The sequence below is a fragment of the Gnatocerus cornutus genome, chromosome 1, assembly GCF_029298725.1.
Source record: "Gnatocerus cornutus isolate USDA-ARS CGAHR chromosome 1, icGnaCorn1.1, whole genome shotgun sequence".
Taxonomy (NCBI): domain Eukaryota; kingdom Metazoa; phylum Arthropoda; class Insecta; order Coleoptera; family Tenebrionidae; genus Gnatocerus; species Gnatocerus cornutus.
Genome location: NC_142233.1, coordinates 15,954,675 through 15,976,007, shown reverse-complemented (window position 1 = coordinate 15,976,007; position 21,333 = coordinate 15,954,675). Strand labels below are relative to the sequence as shown.

Genomic DNA, 21,333 nt, shown 5'->3' with positions numbered 1-21,333 from the left:
AATAGCAAATCCTCAAAAATTTAACCTTTTATTATTAAATTTGATAAAGTTATCAAAATTTTATAGACAATTTTGAAAAATTTCAGTTTATTCTGAAAACAAAAATTTCTAAAATTGTTTTTTCTGGATCCACAATCTGGTAACTTTGCACAGTTAGTAGGCATGTTTGAAGTATTAAACCCTCAAAATTTTAACGCTTTATAATTAAAACTGATAGTTATACAATTTTATAACAAAAAAATAAAATTTTTGGTTTATCTCAAAAAAAAATTCTAAAATTGTTTATTTTGGGTCAAAGAAGTTGCAACTTTAGATAGTTGGTGGGCATGCCTGAAGTAGCAAATCCTCAAAATTTTATATTATTTTCTTTAAAATTAACAAAAAGATATCGATTTTTTAAGCAATTTTTTATAGTTTCTACTTCATTTTCAAAGTAAAAATTTTTAAAACCAATTTTTTTTGGTTAAAAATTTTGTAGTTTTGTACAAGTGCTCAGCGCATCCAATGGAGTAAATTGTTAAAATTTTCGGGTTTTATCATTGAAATTGAGAGAATTATCGAATTTAAAGAAATGAAATTAAAATTTTCGTACCTGGATTTTTTATAAATTTTATTTCTTAGTCAAAAATTTTGAAATTTGGCACAATTGATGAGCTTGTCTCAAATAGTAAAATCCCAACTTTTTTAAATTCAATTTTAATCATTAAAATTGATAGTTATAGAATTTTTTAGAAAATTTTGAAAAATTTCTGTTCATCTCATAAAGAAAAATTTATAAAATTGTGTTTTTTGAATTCAAAATTTTGTAATTTTATACAGTTGGTAGGCGTATATAAAGGAATAAAACTACAAAATTTTTCACTTATACCATTACAACTAACAAAGTTTCAGAATTTTATAAAAAAAAATAGAATTTTCAGTCCACCACAATTTTTTTTTTTAATTTTGTTTTGGATCAAAAAGTTGTAATGTTGTTCAGTTGGTAAGAGTGTCAGAACTAAGTACAAAATTTGACGCCCTTACCATTAAAACTGCTCGAGTTAAAAAATTTACTAGAAATTTTCCAAAAAGTAAAAACGTCTAAAATTGCTCTGTCTGTCAAAATATTTGTAATTTGTACAGTTGGTGGAATTTTTCCAATCCGCTTTTCACCCTCAAAAGCCGCGTGTTTTTCCACCCATAAAACTTAATTTCGCACCTCCAATGCCAACCCGCCCTTGAAGAATCCCATTTGAAGTCTTCATCGCCATTCAGAAATTCCTCAAACCTCGCCATCACCCATACAAGGCCCATTAATGTCTCTATCATTGAAACGTGCGAATATCACCCATGTCAACATGATCATCCGTACCATCTTTTCTGGTACCGCAATGGTACTCTCTCCCATCCCAGCCGCCCAGACGATTCATTTGGGTGGGATGAACGCCGCAAGTGGGAACTATTGAACTGGGAGAGTCTATGGACATCAATAAGAGTGCGTATATAAAAGGGAAGTGATGAGGAGATGCATTTAGTTAGTTTTTAGTCTTTTCTGATTTAGGATAACATTGCTGCAGGTAAGAGTGACAGTGGTGGTGTGTGGAAAGTCTGTGAGTAGAATTTTTCGAAAAGTGCCAAAAGGGAAAGTGCGAATTTCACACGGAAAAGTGACGAGTTTTCCGAGAGTCTTTGCAATTTTTCTGACCGCCGAGCGTGAAATTAGCGTCTCTTGGGAAAAAATCTTATTAATTTCAGTGAATAGCCCTGGCATTATCATTACTTTTGATTGTTATTTAACATTTCGTAAGATTCGTTTTGCCGCGGAAAATTGCTCAGTGATGGAGAGGCATTTAGTTTAATAAATCAAACGTGTGGTAATAGAGATCATATAATGGATACTTTATTGGATCGTGGTTCAGATAACAGACTCTTGGTGATAATTACACTATTATTAGCGGTCGCTGCAAAAGACAGTCTTTCACTTTAACGTGGGTTTTAACGACGCAGCACGCTCTTTCACGTGCTAAATTTATATATCTTTCGTAGAAAAAAAACGAAAAAAATAGACAAAAATTACGATAAAAAAAAAATTTTTGGACGGGCGTGATGGGTGTTTTTCGCTTGTAATTTAAGAACCATCAGTCCGATCAAAAAATATCAAGATATCAAAAATTTGCGTCCTGAAATTCTGCGTAACACGATATCTGAAACGTTTTTCTAGTCCGAATAGAAGTATAGTAATGGTGGTTCAAAATCATGTTACATTTCGGGGCGAAGAAAAATTTTCAAAATTCTATTCACGCATGTAATTTTGGTGATTTTGACGTCACAGTAATGAATTTTGGAGAGGTTACTACTTGAGACCGTATTATTGACTGTGCCAAATTTCAAAATTGTGGGGCAGGAGCGCTTGATTTTAGAAATTTTATTCCCTGTGGTCGTACCATTTTTTAAATTCTCTCGATTTTGTCGTTTTGCATTCATTTCTTTTTAGTTTAACATACTGAATTTCTTATTTTTTTGGACTTTTTGATCAATCATAGCAATCATATCAAATTTTAAAATGTAGTTTTTCAATTTAAAAAAAATGTAAATTTTTGGTTTTCCTTGAAAATATTTTTTTTCTTAATAATTCTTTCTAAGTCTTTTGAAAAAATTAGAAGGCATGTTTGAAGTAGCAAATATTCAAAATTTTAGCGATTTACCAAGTTATAAAATTTTATAAAAAAAATTTAAAATATTCCGTTTAGCACAATAAGAAAAATTTCTAAAATTGGTCTTTCTGGGCCAAATATTTTGTAAGTTTGTACAGTTGGTAGACATGTTTGAAGTAGCAAATCCGCAAAATTTGAACTTTTAACCGTTAAAACTAACAGAGTTATAGAATTTTATCGAAAATTTTGAAAATATTTGGTTTATCTTAAATTGAAAATTTCTAAAATCGTTCTTTCTGGGACTAAAATTTTGTAACTTTGTACAGTTGGTAGGCACGTTTAAAGTAGCAAATCCTTAAAATTATATCCATTTACTATTAAAACTGACACAGTTATCGAATTTAATAAAAATTTTAGAATTTTGTAGGTTTTTTTTCAAATTTGTTTTTTTTTGGGTCCAATATTTTGTAACTTTATACAGTTGGTAGACATGTTTACAGTAGCAAATCTGCAAAATTTGAACACTTTACTGTTAAAACTGACAGAGTTGTAGAAATTTTTAAAAAATTAAAAAAAAAATTTGTTTAATCTTAAAATAAAAATTTCTAAAATTGTTATTTCTCGATCTAAAAGTTTGAAACTTTGTACAGTTGGCAGGCATGTTCGAAATAGCAAATCTTTAAAACGAAACGCTTTACCTATAAAACTGACAGTTATAGAAATTTACAGAAAATTTTGAAATTTTTTGGTTTATTTTAAGAACAAAATTTTTAAAATCTTTATTTCAGGGTCTAAAATGTGGAAATTTTGTACAGTTGGTAAGCATGCTTAATCTTCAAAATTTGAACGCGTTACCATTACAACTGACAGAGTTATAGAATTTTATAAAAACTTTTGAAAATATTTGGTTTATCTCAAAAACAAAAATTTCTAAAATTGTTCTTCCTCGGTCAAATATTTTGTAACTTTGTACAGTTGGCAGACATGTTTACAGTAGCAAATATTCAAAATTTTAGCGATTTACCAAGTTATAAAATTTTATAAAAAAAATATTCCGTTTAGCACAATAAGAAAAATTTGTAAAATTGGTCTTTCTGGGCCAAATATTTTGTAACTTTGTACAGTTGGTAGACATGTTTGAAGTAGCAAATCCGCAAAATTTGAACTTTTAACCGTTAAAACTAACAGAGTTATAGAATTTTATCGAAAATTTTGAAAATATTTGGTTTATCTTAAATTGAAAATTTCTAAAATCGTTCTTTCTGGGACTAAAATTTTGTAACTTTGTACAGTCGGTAGGCACGTTTAAAGTAGCAAATCCTTAAAATTATATCCCTTTACTATTAAAACTGACACAGTTATCGAATTTTATAGAAATTTTAGAATTTTGTAGTTTTTTTTTAAATTTGTTTTTTTTTGGGTCCAATATTTTGTAACTTTGTATTGTTGGTAGACATGTTTACAGTAGCAAATCTGCAAAATTTGAACACTTTACTGTTAAAACTGACAGAGTTATAGAAATTTTTATGAAATTAAAAAAAAAAATTTGTTTCATCTTAAAATAAAAATTTCTAAAATTGTTATTTCTCGATCTAAAAGTTTGTAACTTTGTACAGTTGGCAGGCATGTTCGAATAGCAAATCTTTAAAACGAAACGCTTTACCTATAAAACTGACAGTTATAGAAATTTACAGAAAATTTTGAAATTTTTTGGTTTATTTTAAGAACAAAATTTTTAAAATCTTTATTTCAGGGTCTAAAATGTGGAAATTTTGTACAGTTGGTAAGCATGCTTAATCTTCAAAATTTGAACGCGTTACCATTACAACTGACAGAGTTATAGAATTTTATAAAAACTTTTGAAAATATTTGGTTTATCTCAAAAACAAAAATTTCTAAAATTGTTCTTCCTCGGTCAAATATTTTGTAACTTTGTACAGTTGGCAGACATGTTTACAGTAGCAAATATGCAAAATTTGAACTCTTTACCGTTAGAATTGACAGAGTTATCGAAATTTTTAAAAACCTTTGGAAATATTTGGTTTTCCTTAAAAATAAAAATTTCTAAAACTGTTTTTCATAGTTTCAAAATTTAGTAACTTTGTACGGTTGGTACACATTTTCAAATTAGCAAATCTGCAAAATTTTAACTCTTTACCGTTAAAATTGTCAGTCATGGAATTTTATAGAAACTATTGAAAATATTTGGTTTGCCTTAAAAATAAAAATTTCTAAAACTGTTTTTCATTGGTTTAAAATTTAGTAACTTTGTACGGTTGGTAGACATTTATAAAGTAGTAAATCTGCAAAATTAAAACGCTTCACCGTTAAAACTAACAGAGTTATAGAATTTAATAAAAACTTTTGAAAATTTTTGATTTGCCTTAAAGACAAAAATTCTTAAAATTTTTGTTTTTAAGTTCATAATTTTGTAACTTTGTACAGTTGGTAGACATGTTTAAAGTAGCAAATCTACAAAATTTGAACCCTCTACCGTTTAAACTGACAAAGTTACAGAGTTTTATAAAAAATTATCTTTAAAATTAAAATCTTTAAAATAAAAATTCCTAAAATTGTTCTTTTTGGGTTCAAAGTTTGGTAACTTTGTACAGTTGGTAGGCGTGTTGAAAATAGCAGATCTGCAAAATTTGAACGCTTAATCGTTAAAATTAACAGAGTTACAGAAATTTATAGCAAATTTTGAAAATTTTCCGTTTATCACAAGAACAAAAATTTCTAAAATTGTTGTTTCTGGGGCCAAATTTTTTTAACATTGTAGAGTTGGTAAGCATGTTTAAAGTAGCAGTTCATTAAAATTTTACTGTTCTACCATTAAAACTGACAGAGTTATCGACTGTTATAGAAGCTTTTGAACATTTTTTGATTTATCTTAAAGACAAAAATTCCTAAAATTTTTTGGGTTTAAGATTTTGTTACTTTGTAAAGTTGGTAGGCATATTCAAAGTAGCCCATCTTCAAAATTTTAACGCTTTACCATTAAAACTGGTGAAATTATAGAATTTTATAGAAAATTTTGAAAATATTTGATTTATCTCAAAAACAAAAATCTCTAAAATTGTTCTTTCTGGGTCAAATATTTTGTAACTTTGTACAGTTGGTAGGCATGTTTGAAGTAGCAAATCTGCAAATTTAAACGCTTTACCGTTAAAACTGACAGTGATATAGAAATTTATAGAAACTTTGAAAATTTTCGGTTTGCATGAAAGATAAAAATTTCTAAAATTGTCTCTTCTGGTCCCAAAATTTTGTAATTTTGTACAGTTGGTAATCATGCCTCAAGAAGCCAACCTTCAAAATTGTATGCTTTTGTCATTAAAATTGACAGATATATTGAATTTTCAATTTTTCCCTCATTTCCAAATTAAAACAAATTTTCAAAATTTTTCCTAAGCGTGTAACTCCGGTAGTTTAATTGCCACGTTAATCAAATTTGGGGACGTTACTAATTTAGACTATTTTTCTACTTTTGCCAAAATTCAAAATTATAGAGCGAAATCGACTGATTTTAGAAACTTTTATTTATTTGGATGGACCAAATACTACAAAATTGTTTTATTAAGGGTTGTAATTCTGATAAATCTAACGCCATAGCAATCAAATTTGGGGGGGTTAGTAATTTGACCTTGCTTATTAACTGTGAAAAATTGCAAAATTCAAAGTCAAACAAGACAAATTCTGTAATTTTTTGTTCTGAAGATGAACCAACATTTTCAAAAAAAATGTTTGACTGTGGCAAATTTTCCTCGATTTAAATTATTCTTATTGTTAGATTCTTTTTAAGTTCTCTAGACCTTCTTTTGATTTTTCTAAAATTTTAGGGACTTTCATGCTCTCAAGTTTCGGAAATTAAACATGTTGGTAGCACTGTTGGCACATCTCAACCCTAATTGACGTTCTAATCCAATCCTAACCATAACCCCAACCTGTCAAACTGTCATCTAACAGTGCTACCAACCCACTCAAACCTCCCAAGGCCCACTCTGTAATAAATCCTCTCCACGAATTGCCCAACGAAAATAGAAATTCTCCGCGTAATTGCGAGTGTTTGAACATCTCTCGATTTTTCCTTGAAACTCTCTATTTATCATAAATGAAATTTTTACAAGTCAGCGACTCCGAATATTGAGCATGTGGCAATCGATCCTACACATGTTTGCAGCTTCCGTTTCGTAAGAAAGTTCGGCATTCATTTAATATCTTCATTTCGCTGCAATTGCTGAAAGTAACTTGCACAACTCTATCAATGTCGCAGTATAATTGAGGCCATCTTCACTGAAAATTGCTTCGTGTTTTACTAGATAAAAAATAAATTCTCAAAGTACGGACCTGACGCAACTGAACAATTAAATGATAGACAATACCAGAGAAAGTGGTAATTCGCCCTTTACACAACGCGAGTTTATCTCTGCATCTCTAATTGACTTGACATTTTGCCGAAAATCCAATTTCCTATTTTTCCCAATCACCAAAAACTATTGAGAAACATGTAAATCCTCTACTAGTGAATCTTCAAAAAGGATGTTTCGTCACCACCATTACGCCACTTATGTTATAATTATAATTACAACTCAGATTTGATCACATTTAGTTTTACTAGGTTGCTTCACTGGGTTTTCTCCCACAGCCATCTAATGGGTTTTTTGTTTGGCGGTTTTGGGGAATTTCGCTGTCTTTGGTCATCTTTGTGACTTTTTGTTGGGTTGAACTTGATATCGATTTTGATGCCAGTGAACCGCGAAGACCGGAAGTGATCATAGGCATTCACGCAGTGCGCTCACTTCCTCTGAAAAAAACGAAAGCGACATTGGCAATGATTTGACGTGTGACTGCTCGATTTTCGTTGGGGTTGGTAGAACTGGGCGGACTGACAACCTCAAATTTTGAGCAATCGTGACGATATTGACGTTTCTGGGGTGACATATGTCAAAAGTGACGTAAGGGGGGAAATAATTAATTGCCTGATTAGTCGAAGGTCTAATTAGCATGGCTCTCTGTGATCTCGCCGCGCAAACGAGCCAAATTTGAAATAATGAATCTCTTCTTGAATTGTAATGAAGAGTTGGAGAGTTGCACAATCGATTTCCTTTGTGGTGGTGCCATCGATTATTCCTTTTTTGAAATTGGGACAAAATTGACGTTTCCATAGCGGGAGAAATTTACAATAAAGTGCAATAAAATGCAGAATTTTCTTAGGAATGAGGAAACTACCGTAAAAGATTGATATTAAAGTTGAAGAAGTGTTGACCATATGAAGATATGAATGACCATATGGTAAATTTGCTTTGAAATTAGCAATTTATTTTCTTAATGTTGCCGTTTGCTTAACGGCGAGGTTAGAGTGATTTTCCTTCCTCAACTTTAACTTAAAAAGTAGGAAAACTGAAGAAGTCAACTTTTTCAACTTCAACCAATTTCAACAACTTTTACCTTGACTGATTTCAACTTCAACTTCAAATGTCAACTTCATCTTGAGTACTTTTATTTAACCAACAAAGGTAGCTAATTTCTTCAACTTTTCAATTTCAACTTCAACTTCAACGACTTTGCCAAGAGCTAAGAAGATCAAGTTTTCAATCTCAATTCGGATTTTCTATCAAATTGTTGTTAAAATTCAACATTTTTTGTTCTTCAACTTCAACTACGGAGAGCGTTTGTGCGTTGAGTGAAGTTGTGACAAATTACTTAAGTCATTCAACTTCAACTTTCAGTGTCTTTTGCGAGCGTAACGAACAAGTTTCTTCTACTTTGAATATCAATTTTTCAAAAATCTAAGGACTGTCATATTGCCAGTGACGCTGAATTGTTCAAATTCAACAATCAACTTTAGTGTTTTGCAAGCAGAACAGGCAAAATTCAACATTTAACATTCAACTTGGTATCTTGAGACCATAATGAGCTAAATTGTTCAGATTCAACATTCAACTTACGTGTTTTACGTGTCAACTTGTTCAAATTCAACATTAAGTTTCTTTAATTTCAACTTGAAAGACCGTCTTATGTAAGCTCGGTAGATCAGATTCTTCAACTTCAACTTAGAAAAAACAAGGATAGAGCGAATAAGGTTGTTCAAATTCAACATTCAACTTTAGTGCTTTACGTGCTAAATTGTTGAAATTAAACGTTCAACTTTTGTATTTTGCGAAGAGTGATGCAGTTCTTCAATTTCAACTCCAAATTTTTAAAAAAATCTTAATTCAAAATTTAAAATTTGCGTTTTACGAACGGGGAAACGTAAATTCAACACTCAACTTTTGTGATTTGCGAGCTAAATTGTTCAAATTGAACATTCAACATTCAACTTTTGAGTTTTGCGAGCTACATTGTTCAAATTCAACATTCAACTTTTGTGATTTGCGAACTTAATTGTTCAAACTCCACATTTAACATTCAACTTTCGAAATTTTGTGAGCTAAATTGTTCAAATTCAACATTCAACTTCGTGATTTGCGAGCTAAATTGTTCAAATTCAACATTCAACTTTTATGATTTGCGAGCTAAAGTGTTCAAATTCAACATTTAACATTCAACTTTCTAGTTTTGCAAACTAAATTGTTCAAATTCAACATTCAACTTTCCTGTTTTGCAAGGAGAACATTAAAAAAATTCGAATTCAACATTTAACATTCAACTTTCCAGTTCTGGAAGCTAAATTGTTCAAGTTCAACATTCAACTTTGGTGTTTTACGTGTCAAGTTGTTTGTTTAAATTCAACATTTAAAATTTGCGTTTTACGAACGGGGCAACGTAAATTGTTTAAATTCAAGATTTAACTTTCGTGATTTGCGAGCTAAATTATTTAAATTCAACATTTAACGTTCAACTTTCGGGTTTTTCGACTTTAATTGTTCAAATTTCACATTCAACTTTTGTGTTTTGCGAACTAAATTGTTCAAATTTAACATTCAACTTTCGAAATTTGCGAGCTAAATTGTTTAAATTCAACGTTCAACTTTCGAGATTTGCAAGCTAAATTGTTTAAATTTAACATTTAACTTTCGTAATTTGCGAGCTAAATTGTTTAAATTTAACAGTTAACATTCAACTTTCGGGTTTGGCGAGCTAAATTGTTTAAATTTAACAGTTAACATTCAACTTTCGGGTGTGGCGAGCTAAATTGTTTAAATTCAACAATCAACTTTCATAATTTGCCAGCTAAATTGTTTAAATTGAACAATCAACTTTCGTAATTTGCCAGCTAAATTGTTTAAATTCAACATTCAACTTTCGTAATTTGCGAGCTAAATTGTTTAAATTTAACAGTTAACATTCAACTTTCGGGTTTGGCGAGCTAAATTGTTTAAATTCAATATTCAACTTTCGTAATTTGCGAGCTAAATTGTTTAAATTTAACAGTTAACATTCAACTTTCGGGTTTGGCGAGCTAAATTGTTTAAATTCAATATTCAACTTTCGTAATTTGCGAGCTAAATTGTTTAAATTTAACAGTTAACATTCAACTTTCGGGTTTGGCGAGCTAAATTGTTTAAATTTAACAGTTAACATTCAACTTTCGGGTGTGGCGAGCTAAATTGTTTAAATTCAACAATCAACTTGCAAAATTTGCCAGCTAAATTGTTTAAATTCAACAATCAACTTTCGTAATTTGCTAGCTAAATTGTTTAAATTCAACATTCAACTTTCGTAATTTGCGAGCTAAATTGTTTAAATTTAACAGTTAACATTCAACTTTCGGGTTTGGCGAGCTAAATTGTTTAAATTTAACAGTTAACATTCAACTTTCGGGTGTGGCGAGCTAAATTGTTTAAATTCAATAATCAACTTTCGTAATTTGCCAGCTAAATTGTTTAAATTCAACATTCAACTTTCGTAATTTGCGAGCTAAATTGTTTAAAATTTAACAGTTACCATTAAACTTTCGGGTTTGGCGAGCTAAATTGTTTAATTTCAACAATCAACTTTCATAATTTGCTAGCTAAATGCTTTAAATTCAACATTCAACTTTCGTAATTTGCGAGCTAAATTGTTTAAAATTTAACAGTTAACATTAAACTTTCGGGTTTGGCGAGCTAAATTGTTTAATTTCAACACTCAACTTTCGTAATTTGCTAGCTAAATGGTTTAAATTCAACATTCAACTTTCGTAATTTGCGAGCTAAATTGTTTAAATTTAACAGTTAACATTAAACTTTCCGGTTTGGCGAGCTAAATTGTTTAATTTCAACAATCAACGTTCGTAATTTGCTAGCTAAATTGTTTAAATTCAACATTCAACTTTCGTAATTTGCGAGCTAAATTGTTTAAATTTAACAGTTAACATTAAACTTTCCGGTTTGGCGAGCTAAATTGTTTAATTTCAACAATCAACGTTCGTAATTTGCTAGCTAAATTGTTTAAATTCAACATTCAACTTTCGTAATTTGCGAGCTAAATTGTTTAAATTTAACAGTTAACATTAAACTTTCCGGTTTGGCGAGCTAAATTGTTTAATTTCAACAATCAACGTTTGTAATTTGCTAGCTAAATTGTTTAAATTCAACATTCAACTTTCGTAATTTGCGAGCTAAATTGTTTATTTAAAAATTTAATTTAATTGCGAGCTAAATTGTTTAAATTTAACAGTTAACATTCAACTTTCGGGTTTGGCGAGCTAAATTGTTCAAATTCAACATTCAACTTTGGTGTTTAACATGTCAAATTGTTTAAATTCAACATTATACATTCAACTTTCGTGTTTTGCGAACTAAATTGTTCAAAATCCACATTCGACATCAATGTTTTGCGAAAAAAGCAAAGAAATTTCATCAACTTCAAATTAAAAAACTGTTTTTTGTGAGCTCAATACATGAAGTTCATTAACTTCAACTGGGAATTTTCTAAAAGTTGTTCAAATTCAAATTTAACTTTCGTGTTTTATCTGCTAAATTGCTCAAATTCAACATTCAACTTTTGTGTTTTGCCAACTTGTTTGTTCGAATTCAACATTCAACTTGACTCTTTTGCAGACAGACCGATAAAAAAAAATTCAAATTCAATATTTAACATTCAACTTTCGAGTGTTAAGTGCAGAATTGTTCAAATTCAACTTTCAACATTACTGTTTTGCAAGCGAAACAAAGAAAAATTCGAATTCAACATTTAACAATCAACTTCCGTATTTTACGTGCCAAATTGCTCAAATTAAACATTCAATTTTCGAGTTTTGCAATTGCAATATGCTAACATTAATGTTTTGCGAAACGAGCAAAATAATTTTATCAACTTTATCTAAAAAAACTGTTTTTCAAGCTCAATATAACTTCAACTGCAAATTTTGAGTTGTTTAAATTCAAGGTTCAACTTCCATGTTTTGCGAGCAAAGAGAGAAGAATTCTTCAACTTTAACTGCGGAGTTTTAAAAAGTTGTTATTGCTGTTGCGAGTTGGTGTCTTCAACTCCAACTTCAACTCTCAAAGAGAGCAATTTGGCAATTTCTTCAACGTCAATTATCAACATTTCGAAAACTGAAGAACTGTAAGTTTCGAGCTAAATTTTTCTTTGTCCTTTTAAAGAGTTGATCACATCCAATTGGAAAATAATGAACAAAATCTTGCGTTTGATTGTATCATAAAGCACTCAATTTCTCCACCGCATCGCATCAATTTACGGCTCATTTCTTCCTAGATACCGTTGTATTTGCCCAGTCATTTTCCCGGTCATAAACTACTCGTCTCCGCTAATAATTTCACTTTCACAACACGCAGTGACGCTACTATGCAAACATTGTTTAAAAGTGAATGCTCAAAAACCCCATTTGACCTTTGCCCCTAGCAAAGTAGACCACAACTCGTCTCGATGCCATCAAACCCACAAATTTATGACACTGCGATTTCGTGGTTTCGCCATTAAACTTTTTCTTTCTCCAGGATGAAGTTCCTCATCTTGTCCGTCGCTGTCGCGGCGACGCTCATCACTGCCGAAGAGACCACCAAAGGTAAACTGGCGGTTTTCGCTCTTCGCGTGTAATTCTGGTGTTTGATGTAGGTCAGCGCGTTACAAGGCAAACCAGCGCCGATCAGATGGTCCAAAACATCCTTCAGTGGCTCCAAGGGGTTTACACGCAGAACGCCAGGAAAAGTAGGTTCAATGGGTCTTTCAAAAGAGCGCTGAAAATCTCACGTTTATCGCGGATAAATCGTTCATTAACGGGGTAATTAGTGGAAATTGTGCAATCTATGTTGGTAATTATGTTTAGTAATGAATAGACGCACATTGTGTTGTGGAGCTGAAAAACTATCGGCGCATCCAAGGGATCATTTACACATAATGGCTGCACTTAATCACCGGAGCAGGAAAAATATCATTCGTTTCTATTAAGCGGATTCTATTCTTTTATGCTAATTCTTATTATACAACGACGATAATTAGCGATAGATATTTTAATTTTATGGTATAATGAAAGCATGGAAAATAATTTACGTTGCGACAGGTTTAACGCAATCGAATTAACGATTCAAGTTAAACAGCCCATTAAAACACTCGTTTTGATAGTCGAATTCCTAGGGACTTCCGGTTATCTCTGTTGGCAATACTCAAATTTTTAGCCGTCACACTCAATTACAGTGATTGTATTACCAACTGAAAGGATAATTAGAGCCGACTTTCATTCAGTTACATATCCAATACCCATGAACTAAATTACGGGTACTTACATGTTCAAGACAATCTTCTTCTAATATCTTCGATAAATTGCAGAGAATGTTCGTTCAATCGACATTTGAAACTGGTTCTGGGTGAAAAATCAAAATCTGAACTAAATCTGATTGGGGATTTTATTTTTTTTAAGTTGTGTGTCGTAACTAACTGTCGGTTTAGGTGCACTTTGACAGTTATTTTTTTATTTAAGGTTAGAATTCTGCTAACTTTGGAAATTTTGACCCGAGGGGGTTGGCATCCTTGTCTCTTTATAATTTGACGATTATTAATTTGAAAATTGGAAAATTTGTGACCTTTGGTAGTTTGTAGGCGCCAAATTTAAAAATTTTCAACTTCAACTGTCAAAACAAAATAACAGAGAGATTAAAGTTATTCAAATTCAACATTCAAAATTCGTGTTTTACGTGCCAATTTGTTCAAATTCAACATTCAACTTTTGTGTTTTACGAGGCTAAAATTTTTAAATGAATATTTAACTTTACTGTTTTGCAAACAAACAGAATAATAAAAAAAATTCAAATTCGACATTAAAATTGAACTTTCGTGTTCAACAAACTAAATTGTTCCAATTCAACATTCAACTTAGGCGTTTTACGTGCCAAATTGTTCAAATTCAACATTCAAGTTTCGTGTTTTACGAACGGAGCAAGCAAAATTGTTTAAATTCAACATTCAACTTTACTGTTTTGCAAGCAGAACAACAAATTTCAAATTCAACATTTAACATTCAACTTTGGTGTTTTACGTGCTAAATTGTTCAAATTCAACATTCAAGTTTCGTGTTTTACGTGCCAAATTTTTCAAATTCAACATTCAACTTTGGTGTTTTACGTACCAAATTATTCAAATTCAACATTCAACTTTTGTGTTTTACAAGGCTTAATTTTTCGAATTGAACATTCAGCTTTACTGTTTTGCAAATAAAACCAAAAAGAAAATCAAATTCGACATTAAAATTGAACTTTCGTGTTCAACAAACTAAATTGTTCCAATTCAACATTCAACTTAGGCGTTTACGTGCCAAATTGTTCAAATTCAACATTCAAGTTTCGTGTTTTACGAACGGAGCAAGCAAAATTGTTTAAATTCAACATTCAACTTTACTGTTTTGCAAGCAGAACAACAAATTTCAAATTCAACATTTAACATTCAACTTTGGTGTTTTACGTGCTAAATTGTTCAAATTCAACATTCAAGTTTCGTGTTTTACGTGCCAAATTTTTCAAATTCAACATTCAACTTTGGTGTTTTACGTACCAAATTATTCAAATTCAACATTCAACTTTTGTGTTTTACAAGGCTTAATTTTTTGAATTGAACATTCAGCTTTACTGTTTTGCAAATAAAACCAAAAAGAAAATCAAATTCGACATTAAAATTGAACTTTCGTGTTCAACAAACTAAATTGTTCCAATTCAACATTCAACTTAGGCGTTTACGTGCCAAATTGTTCAAATTCAACATTCAAGTTTCGTGTTTTACGAACGGAGCAAGCAAAATTGTTTAAATTCAACATTCAACTTTACTGTTTTGCAAGCAGAACAACAAACAAATTTCAAATTCAACATTTAACATTCAACTTTGGTGTTTTACGTGCTAAATTGTTCAAATTCAACATTCAAGTTTCGTGTTTTACGTGCCAAATTTTTCAAATTCAACAGTCAACTTTGGTGTTTTACGTACCAAATTATTCAAATTCAACATTCAACTTTTGTGTTTTACAAGGCTTAATTTTTCGAATTGAACATTCAGCTTTACTCTTTTGCAAATAAAACCAAAAAGAAAATCAAATTCGACATTAAAATTGAACTTTCGTGTTCAACAAACTAAATTGTTCCAATTCAACATTCAACTTAGGCGTTTTACGTGCCAAATTGTTCAAATTCAACATTCAAGTTTCGTGTTTTACGAACGGAGCAAGCAAAATTGTTTAAATTCAACATTCAACTTTTCTGTTTTGCAAGCAGAACAACAAATTTCAAATTCAACATTTAACATTCAACTTTGGTGTTTTACGTGCTAAATTGTTCAAATTCAACATTCAAGTTTCGTGTTTTACGTGCCAAATTTTTCAAATTCAACATTCAACTTTGGTGTTTTACGTACCAAATTATTCAAATTCAACATTCAACTTTTGTGTTTTACAAGGCTTAATTTTTCGAATTGAACATTCAGCTTTACTGTTTTGCAAACAAAACCATAAAGAAAATTAAATTCAACATTAAAATTCAACTTTCGTGTTCAACGAATTAAATTGTTTCAATTTAACATTCAACTTTTGTGTATTACGTGCCCCATTGTTTAATTTCAACATTCAACGTGCGTGTTTTACGACCAAAATGTTCAAATTCAACATTCAACTTTTGTGTTTTTTGAAGCTTAATTTTTCAAATTGAACATTCAACTTTACTGTTTTGCAAACAACAATACAAATTTTTTAAAATTCTACACTAAAACTCAACTTTTGTGTTTTCAACAATTCAACATTCAACTTTTGTGTTTTACGTGCCACATGGTTAAAATTCAACATTCAACGTGCGTTTTTACGACCAAAATGTTCAAATTCAACATTTAACTATTGTGTTTTATGGCCAAATTGTAAAAATTCAACATTCAACTTTCGTGTTTTTTCTGCCAAATTTGTCAAGTTGAATATTTAACTTTTGACTTTTATAAGCTAAATTGTTCAAATTCAAAATTCAACTTTCGTGTTTTACAGCCAAATTGTTCAAATTCAACATTCAAGTTTCGTGTTTTACGAACGGAGCAAGCAAAATTGTTTAAATTCAACATTCAACTTTACTGTTTTGCAAGCAGAACAACAAACAAATTTCAAATTCAACATTTAACATTCAACTTTGGTGTTTTACGTGCTAAATTGTTCAAATTCAACATTCAAGTTTCGTGTTTTACGGGCCAAATTTTTCAAATTCAACAGTCAACTTTGGTGTTTTACGTACCAAATTATTTAAATTCAACATTCAACTTTTGTGTTTTACAAGGCTTAATTTTTCGAATTGAACATTCAGCTTTACTGTTTTGCAAACAAAACCATAATGAAAATTAAATTCAACATTAAAATTCAACTTTCGTGTTCAACGAATTAAATTGTTTCAATTTAACATTCAACTTTTGTGTTTTACGTGCCCCATTGTTTAATTTCAACATTCAACGTGCGTGTTTTACGACCAAAATGTTCAAATTCAACATTCAACTTTTGTGTTTTTTGAAGCTTAATTTTTCAATTTGAACATTCAACTTTACTGTTTTGCAAACAACAATAATTTTTTTTTAAATTCTACACTAAAACTCAACTTTTGTGTTTTCAACAATTCAACATTCAACTTTTGTGTTTTACGTGCCACATGGTTAAAATTCAACATTCAACGTGCGTTTTTTACGACCAAAATGTTCAAATTCAACATTTAACTATTGTGTTTTATGGCCAAATTGTAAAAATTCAACATTCAACTTTCGTGTTTTTTCTGCCAAATTTGACAAGTTGAACATTTAACTTTTGACTTTTATAAGCTAAATTGTTCAAATTCAAAATTCAACTTTCGTGTTTTACAGCCAAAATGTTCAAATTCAACATTCAACCTTCGTGTTTTACCTGCCAAATTTGTCAAATTCAACATTTAACTTTAAAGTTTTAGAAGCTAAATCGTTTAAATTCAACATTCAACTTTATCTACTGCAAGCAGAACAATAAGAACCAGAATTTGAACTATTTCTAAATAGGGATTTTAGTTTTTTTATGTTGTGTGCTAATTTGATGTAACTACACTCTGTTTAGGTGCAAATACCCACTTTGCCAGTTATTTCGTTATTTAAAGTTGGAATTCTAATAAAAGTTGGCATCATTGTCTCTCCATAATTTGACGTTGATTAATTCGAGAATTTTAAAATTTGTGATTTTGGGTGGTTTGTAGGCGCCAAATTTAAAATTCTTCAACTTCAGCTGCCAATAAAAAAATAACAGAGAGAATAAGGTTATTCAAATTCAACATTCAACTTTCGAGTTTTACGTACCAAATTGTTCAAATTCAACATTCAACTTTTGTGTTTTTTGAAGCTTAATTTTTCAATTTGAACATTCAACTTTACTGTTTTGCAAACAACAATACAAATTTTTTTAAATTCTACACTAAAACTCAACTTTTGTGTTTTCAACAATTCAACATTCAACTTTTGTGTTTTACGTGCCACATGGTTAAAATTCACATTCAACGTGCGTTTTTTACGACCAAAATGTTTAAATTCAACATTTAACTATTGTGTTTTATGGCCAAATTGTAAAAATTCAACATTCAACTTTCGTGTTTTTTCTGCCAGATTTGTCAAGTTGAATCTTTAACTTTTGAATTTTATAAGCTAAATTGTTCAAATTCAAAATTCAACTTTTGTGTTTTACAGCCAAAATGTTCAAATTCAACATTCAAACTTCGTGTTTTACATACAAAATTTATTATTATTTAAAATTTAAAATTTAAAAATTTGAAAATATTTTATATCGTCTCTCCATAATTTGACGTTGATTAATTCGAGAATTTTAAAATTTGTGACCTTGGGTGGTTTATAGGCGCCAAATTTAAAATGCGGCTCTGTGATTGGTCGTTCAACGAGCGAGTTTACAGATTGCTGATTTGTTTAAACTCCTGTAATTTCTGCAGAATGTCAAAAAAGAACTGTCAAATTGTCACCAAATTGTAGCATTTTACTGTCAAAATAATGCCTTGACCTGTTGCTCTATCGTCATTTTGAAATGTTCACACTGTACCAAAGTGTCGTCATTGCAAGTCGAAAATGTCAAAGTGAATAAATAACAGTTTCACCAGCATGCACAAATGTCAAATCTGTCAATGAAAAGGTGCAATTTGAGTGATTTTAAACAAATTCTCCTTTTTTCTGATACAATTAGAGAATTTAGACACCTCGCTTGTTGATTTTGATGTGTTTTTAAGTTAAAATACGCAGTTTATAGCAATCGACATACGTTTTTCTGTCAAAATAACTCCATGGCCTACTGTTCTAAAGTGATTTGGAATAATTGCTCTGTACCAAACTGTCAATGTTATTGCAAGTCTAAAACGTCAAAGTGGATAGACAACAGTTCTACCAACATGCAAAAAAATGTGAAATCTGTCAATGAGAAAGCGCAATTTCAGTGATTTTTAACAAATTCTTCTCTTTTTTTGCTGTAATTAGAGCATTTAGACACTTTGCTTGTTTGTTTTGACAAGTTTTCGATAAAATAGTTAATTTAGAGTCATTCTGTAGAAATCAAAGAACGACGTACGTTTTACTGTTAAAATAATTCCATGGCCTGCTGTTCTATCGTGATTTTAGCATAATTGCTCTGTACAAAACTGTCAATATAATTGCAAGCTTGAAACGTCAAAGTGGATAGACAACAGTTCTACCAACATGAAAAAATGTAAAATCTGTCAATGAAAAGCGGTAAATTTGAGTGTTTTTGACTTAATTCTCACGTTTTTTTTGTTGCTATTAGTAAATTTAAAGCCTTTGCTTCTTTGTTTTTACAAGTTTTGAATTGAAATATTCAATTCCGAGCCAATTTATAGCAATTAAGCAACGATATACGTTTTACTGTCAAAATAATTCGTATTTGCATATAATCCCAACCGAATATGACTAATTGCACTTTTTTCTGTCCAGTTCGGCAAGGAACCCTTCGCGAATATCTTCCTCCCAGCAACACTCAGAAACCAAGACCCTTCGAGCCCCAAGGATACCCTCCATCCGGAATCACCCCACAACCTCCTTTCCCCATTTACACCAACCCGACCACGGGGGCCGTCACAGGGGAAGGATATCCATCGCCAACCAATGAAATTTCTCCACCACACACAGGAGGACTTCCCTCTTCTCAACCTCCATTCACAGGTTTGACGAAGTGGGAGGAGTCTAGCCTCGTAGTAACACTTTTTTTGCAGGTTACCCCACCCAGCGCCCCAGTTACCCCACCCAGCGCCCTAGTTACCCCACTCAGCGTCCAGGCTTCCCCACAGCTCCTCCTACTTATCCAACGCAACGCCCCACCCAAAGGCCGGGCTTCCCGACTCAACCGCCCACAGGTTACCCCACGCAAAGACCGGGTTATCCTTCTCAACCGCCCACGGGGTATCCCAGTCAAAGACCAAGCTTCCCCACTCAACCTCCAACGAGTTACCCCAGTACTTACACCCCCCAGGCGACTGAAGGTCCTACGGGAACGCCCATAACCTCCGCCCCCACGACTCATTTCACTTCTCCTGCGATCACCTCGCAACCTAGTGATGGAGTTACCACGACTTTGTCCCCCGATGAGAACAACGTGATTCCGACCACTGAAGGAGGGTCCCCAGGTGGGCCCCCATCTGAAGAAGACCTTAAACATCCTCCCCATATCCACGCCATCGACGTGGAGTGCGCGAAAGACATGATGACCATCAGCATCGAGTTCAACCGGGAGTTCAACGGGGTGATCTACTCCAAAGGGTTCTACGACACCCCCGAATGCCGCTACGTCAACGAGAACTCCGAGCAGACGAAATACAAGTTCACCGTCAGCTTGAACTCCTGCGGCACCGAGTTCATCAACGCGTTCGAGACTCAAGGCCAATCGTACCTGGAGAACGTCCTCGTCATCCAGAACGAGCAAGGCATCCAGGAGGTGTGGGACACAATCCGCGCCGTCCGCTGCCTCTGGGAGGGCAACCTGAAGGACTCCCTCAGCGTCGCCCTCAGCGTAGGCATGCTCAGCCAGGAGATCGTGACTTTCAGCGGCGACACCGCCATGGCGAAGCTCGACATCCAGCTCGGCCGCGGGCCCTTCGCCCCTCCAGCCAACGGACTCGTTAAAATCGGCGAGCAGATGACGCTCGTCATCTCCGTGAGCGGCGACCCCGGCTTCGACATCCAAGTGAAGGACTGCAAAGCCTCCGACTCCACCGGCGACCGCGTGTACCCCCTCACCGACGAGAACGGCTGCATCCTCAAACCGAAGCTCTTCGGCGCGTTCCAGAAGACGCGCAACACGGGCGACAGCGGCGCCTCCATCATCGCCTACGCCTTCTTCAACGCCTTCAAGTTCCCCGACGTGATGGACTTGATGATTCAGTGCAACATCGAGCTCTGCAAGACCGACTGCCAGGTTTGCCCGGAGCCCAACCAGCAACTGGAGCCCGGAAGACGTCGGAAGCGTGAGGCGGCTTTCAACAACAACACGCTGGGCGAGGGCGTCACCATGGGCAAGCACCTGAGGGTCATCCTGCCCGAAGAGTTGAACGAGAGCGGATATGCAATCATCGATATCGACCAAGTGGATGAAGTTTGCATGTCGAAGCAGAGCTTTGTCTTGTCTTCAGTGATTTTGATCTCACTGCTCACTACCAGCACACTCGTGAGTGGGTGTCTTTGGTTGAAGAACCAGAGAATTCGGTTGAAGGTGTGAAGATCTACCAGTCCTGCCAATGTAGTTCCGTCAAGGTTTTAAGTTATTTTTGACAGTACAGTATTTTATTTAAGTTTTTCAAATTGTAAATGTTAGTCTCTGAATATTTATGTAAATATTTTACTAATAAAGTAACACGTATTTTTATAATACCAACTGTCTTATTTCTTCATCCAGTTGACTGTCCTTCTGTCATCATTTGACGTTTAAAAAGTCAAGTCAAGTACAGACACACGTTTGCAACGTGACTAGATAACTAATAATCGAAGTTGGCGAGTCAGAAATGGTGGATGCGCCGGGTTACAATGTGTCAAACGTCATATAGCTGTCAGTTCTGTCAATTTGTGTAGTTTTACCGAAATTACACACCTTTCTTTGTTTGTTTCGACACGTTCGTAATTAAAATAGTCAATTTGGAGCCAATCTATAGCAATCAAGAAACGACATACGTTTTACTGTCAAAATAATTCCAAGGCCTACTGATTTATCGTAATTTAGAAATGATGGCTCTGTACCAAACTGTCAATGTTACTGCATTTTTGAAACGTCAAAGTGGATAGATGACAATGC

At 32.7% G+C, this 21,333-nt stretch overlaps 1 protein-coding gene across 1 annotated transcript; it reads left to right on the top strand.

Moving 5' to 3' along the window:
• Positions 1-1,376: 1,376 nt before the first annotated feature.
• On the top strand, positions 1,377-20,847 carry LOC148180523 (uncharacterized). The gene is made up of 5 exons (XM_088035287.1): positions 1,377-1,556; positions 12,518-12,585; positions 12,636-12,728; positions 18,987-19,214; positions 19,265-20,847. Exons 2-5 carry the CDS (start codon positions 12,519-12,521, stop codon positions 20,761-20,763), a joined length of 1,887 nt encoding a protein of 628 aa, XP_087891413.1. The 5' UTR covers positions 1,377-1,556; position 12,518; the 3' UTR covers positions 20,764-20,847.
• Positions 20,848-21,333: the final 486 nt, after the last annotated feature.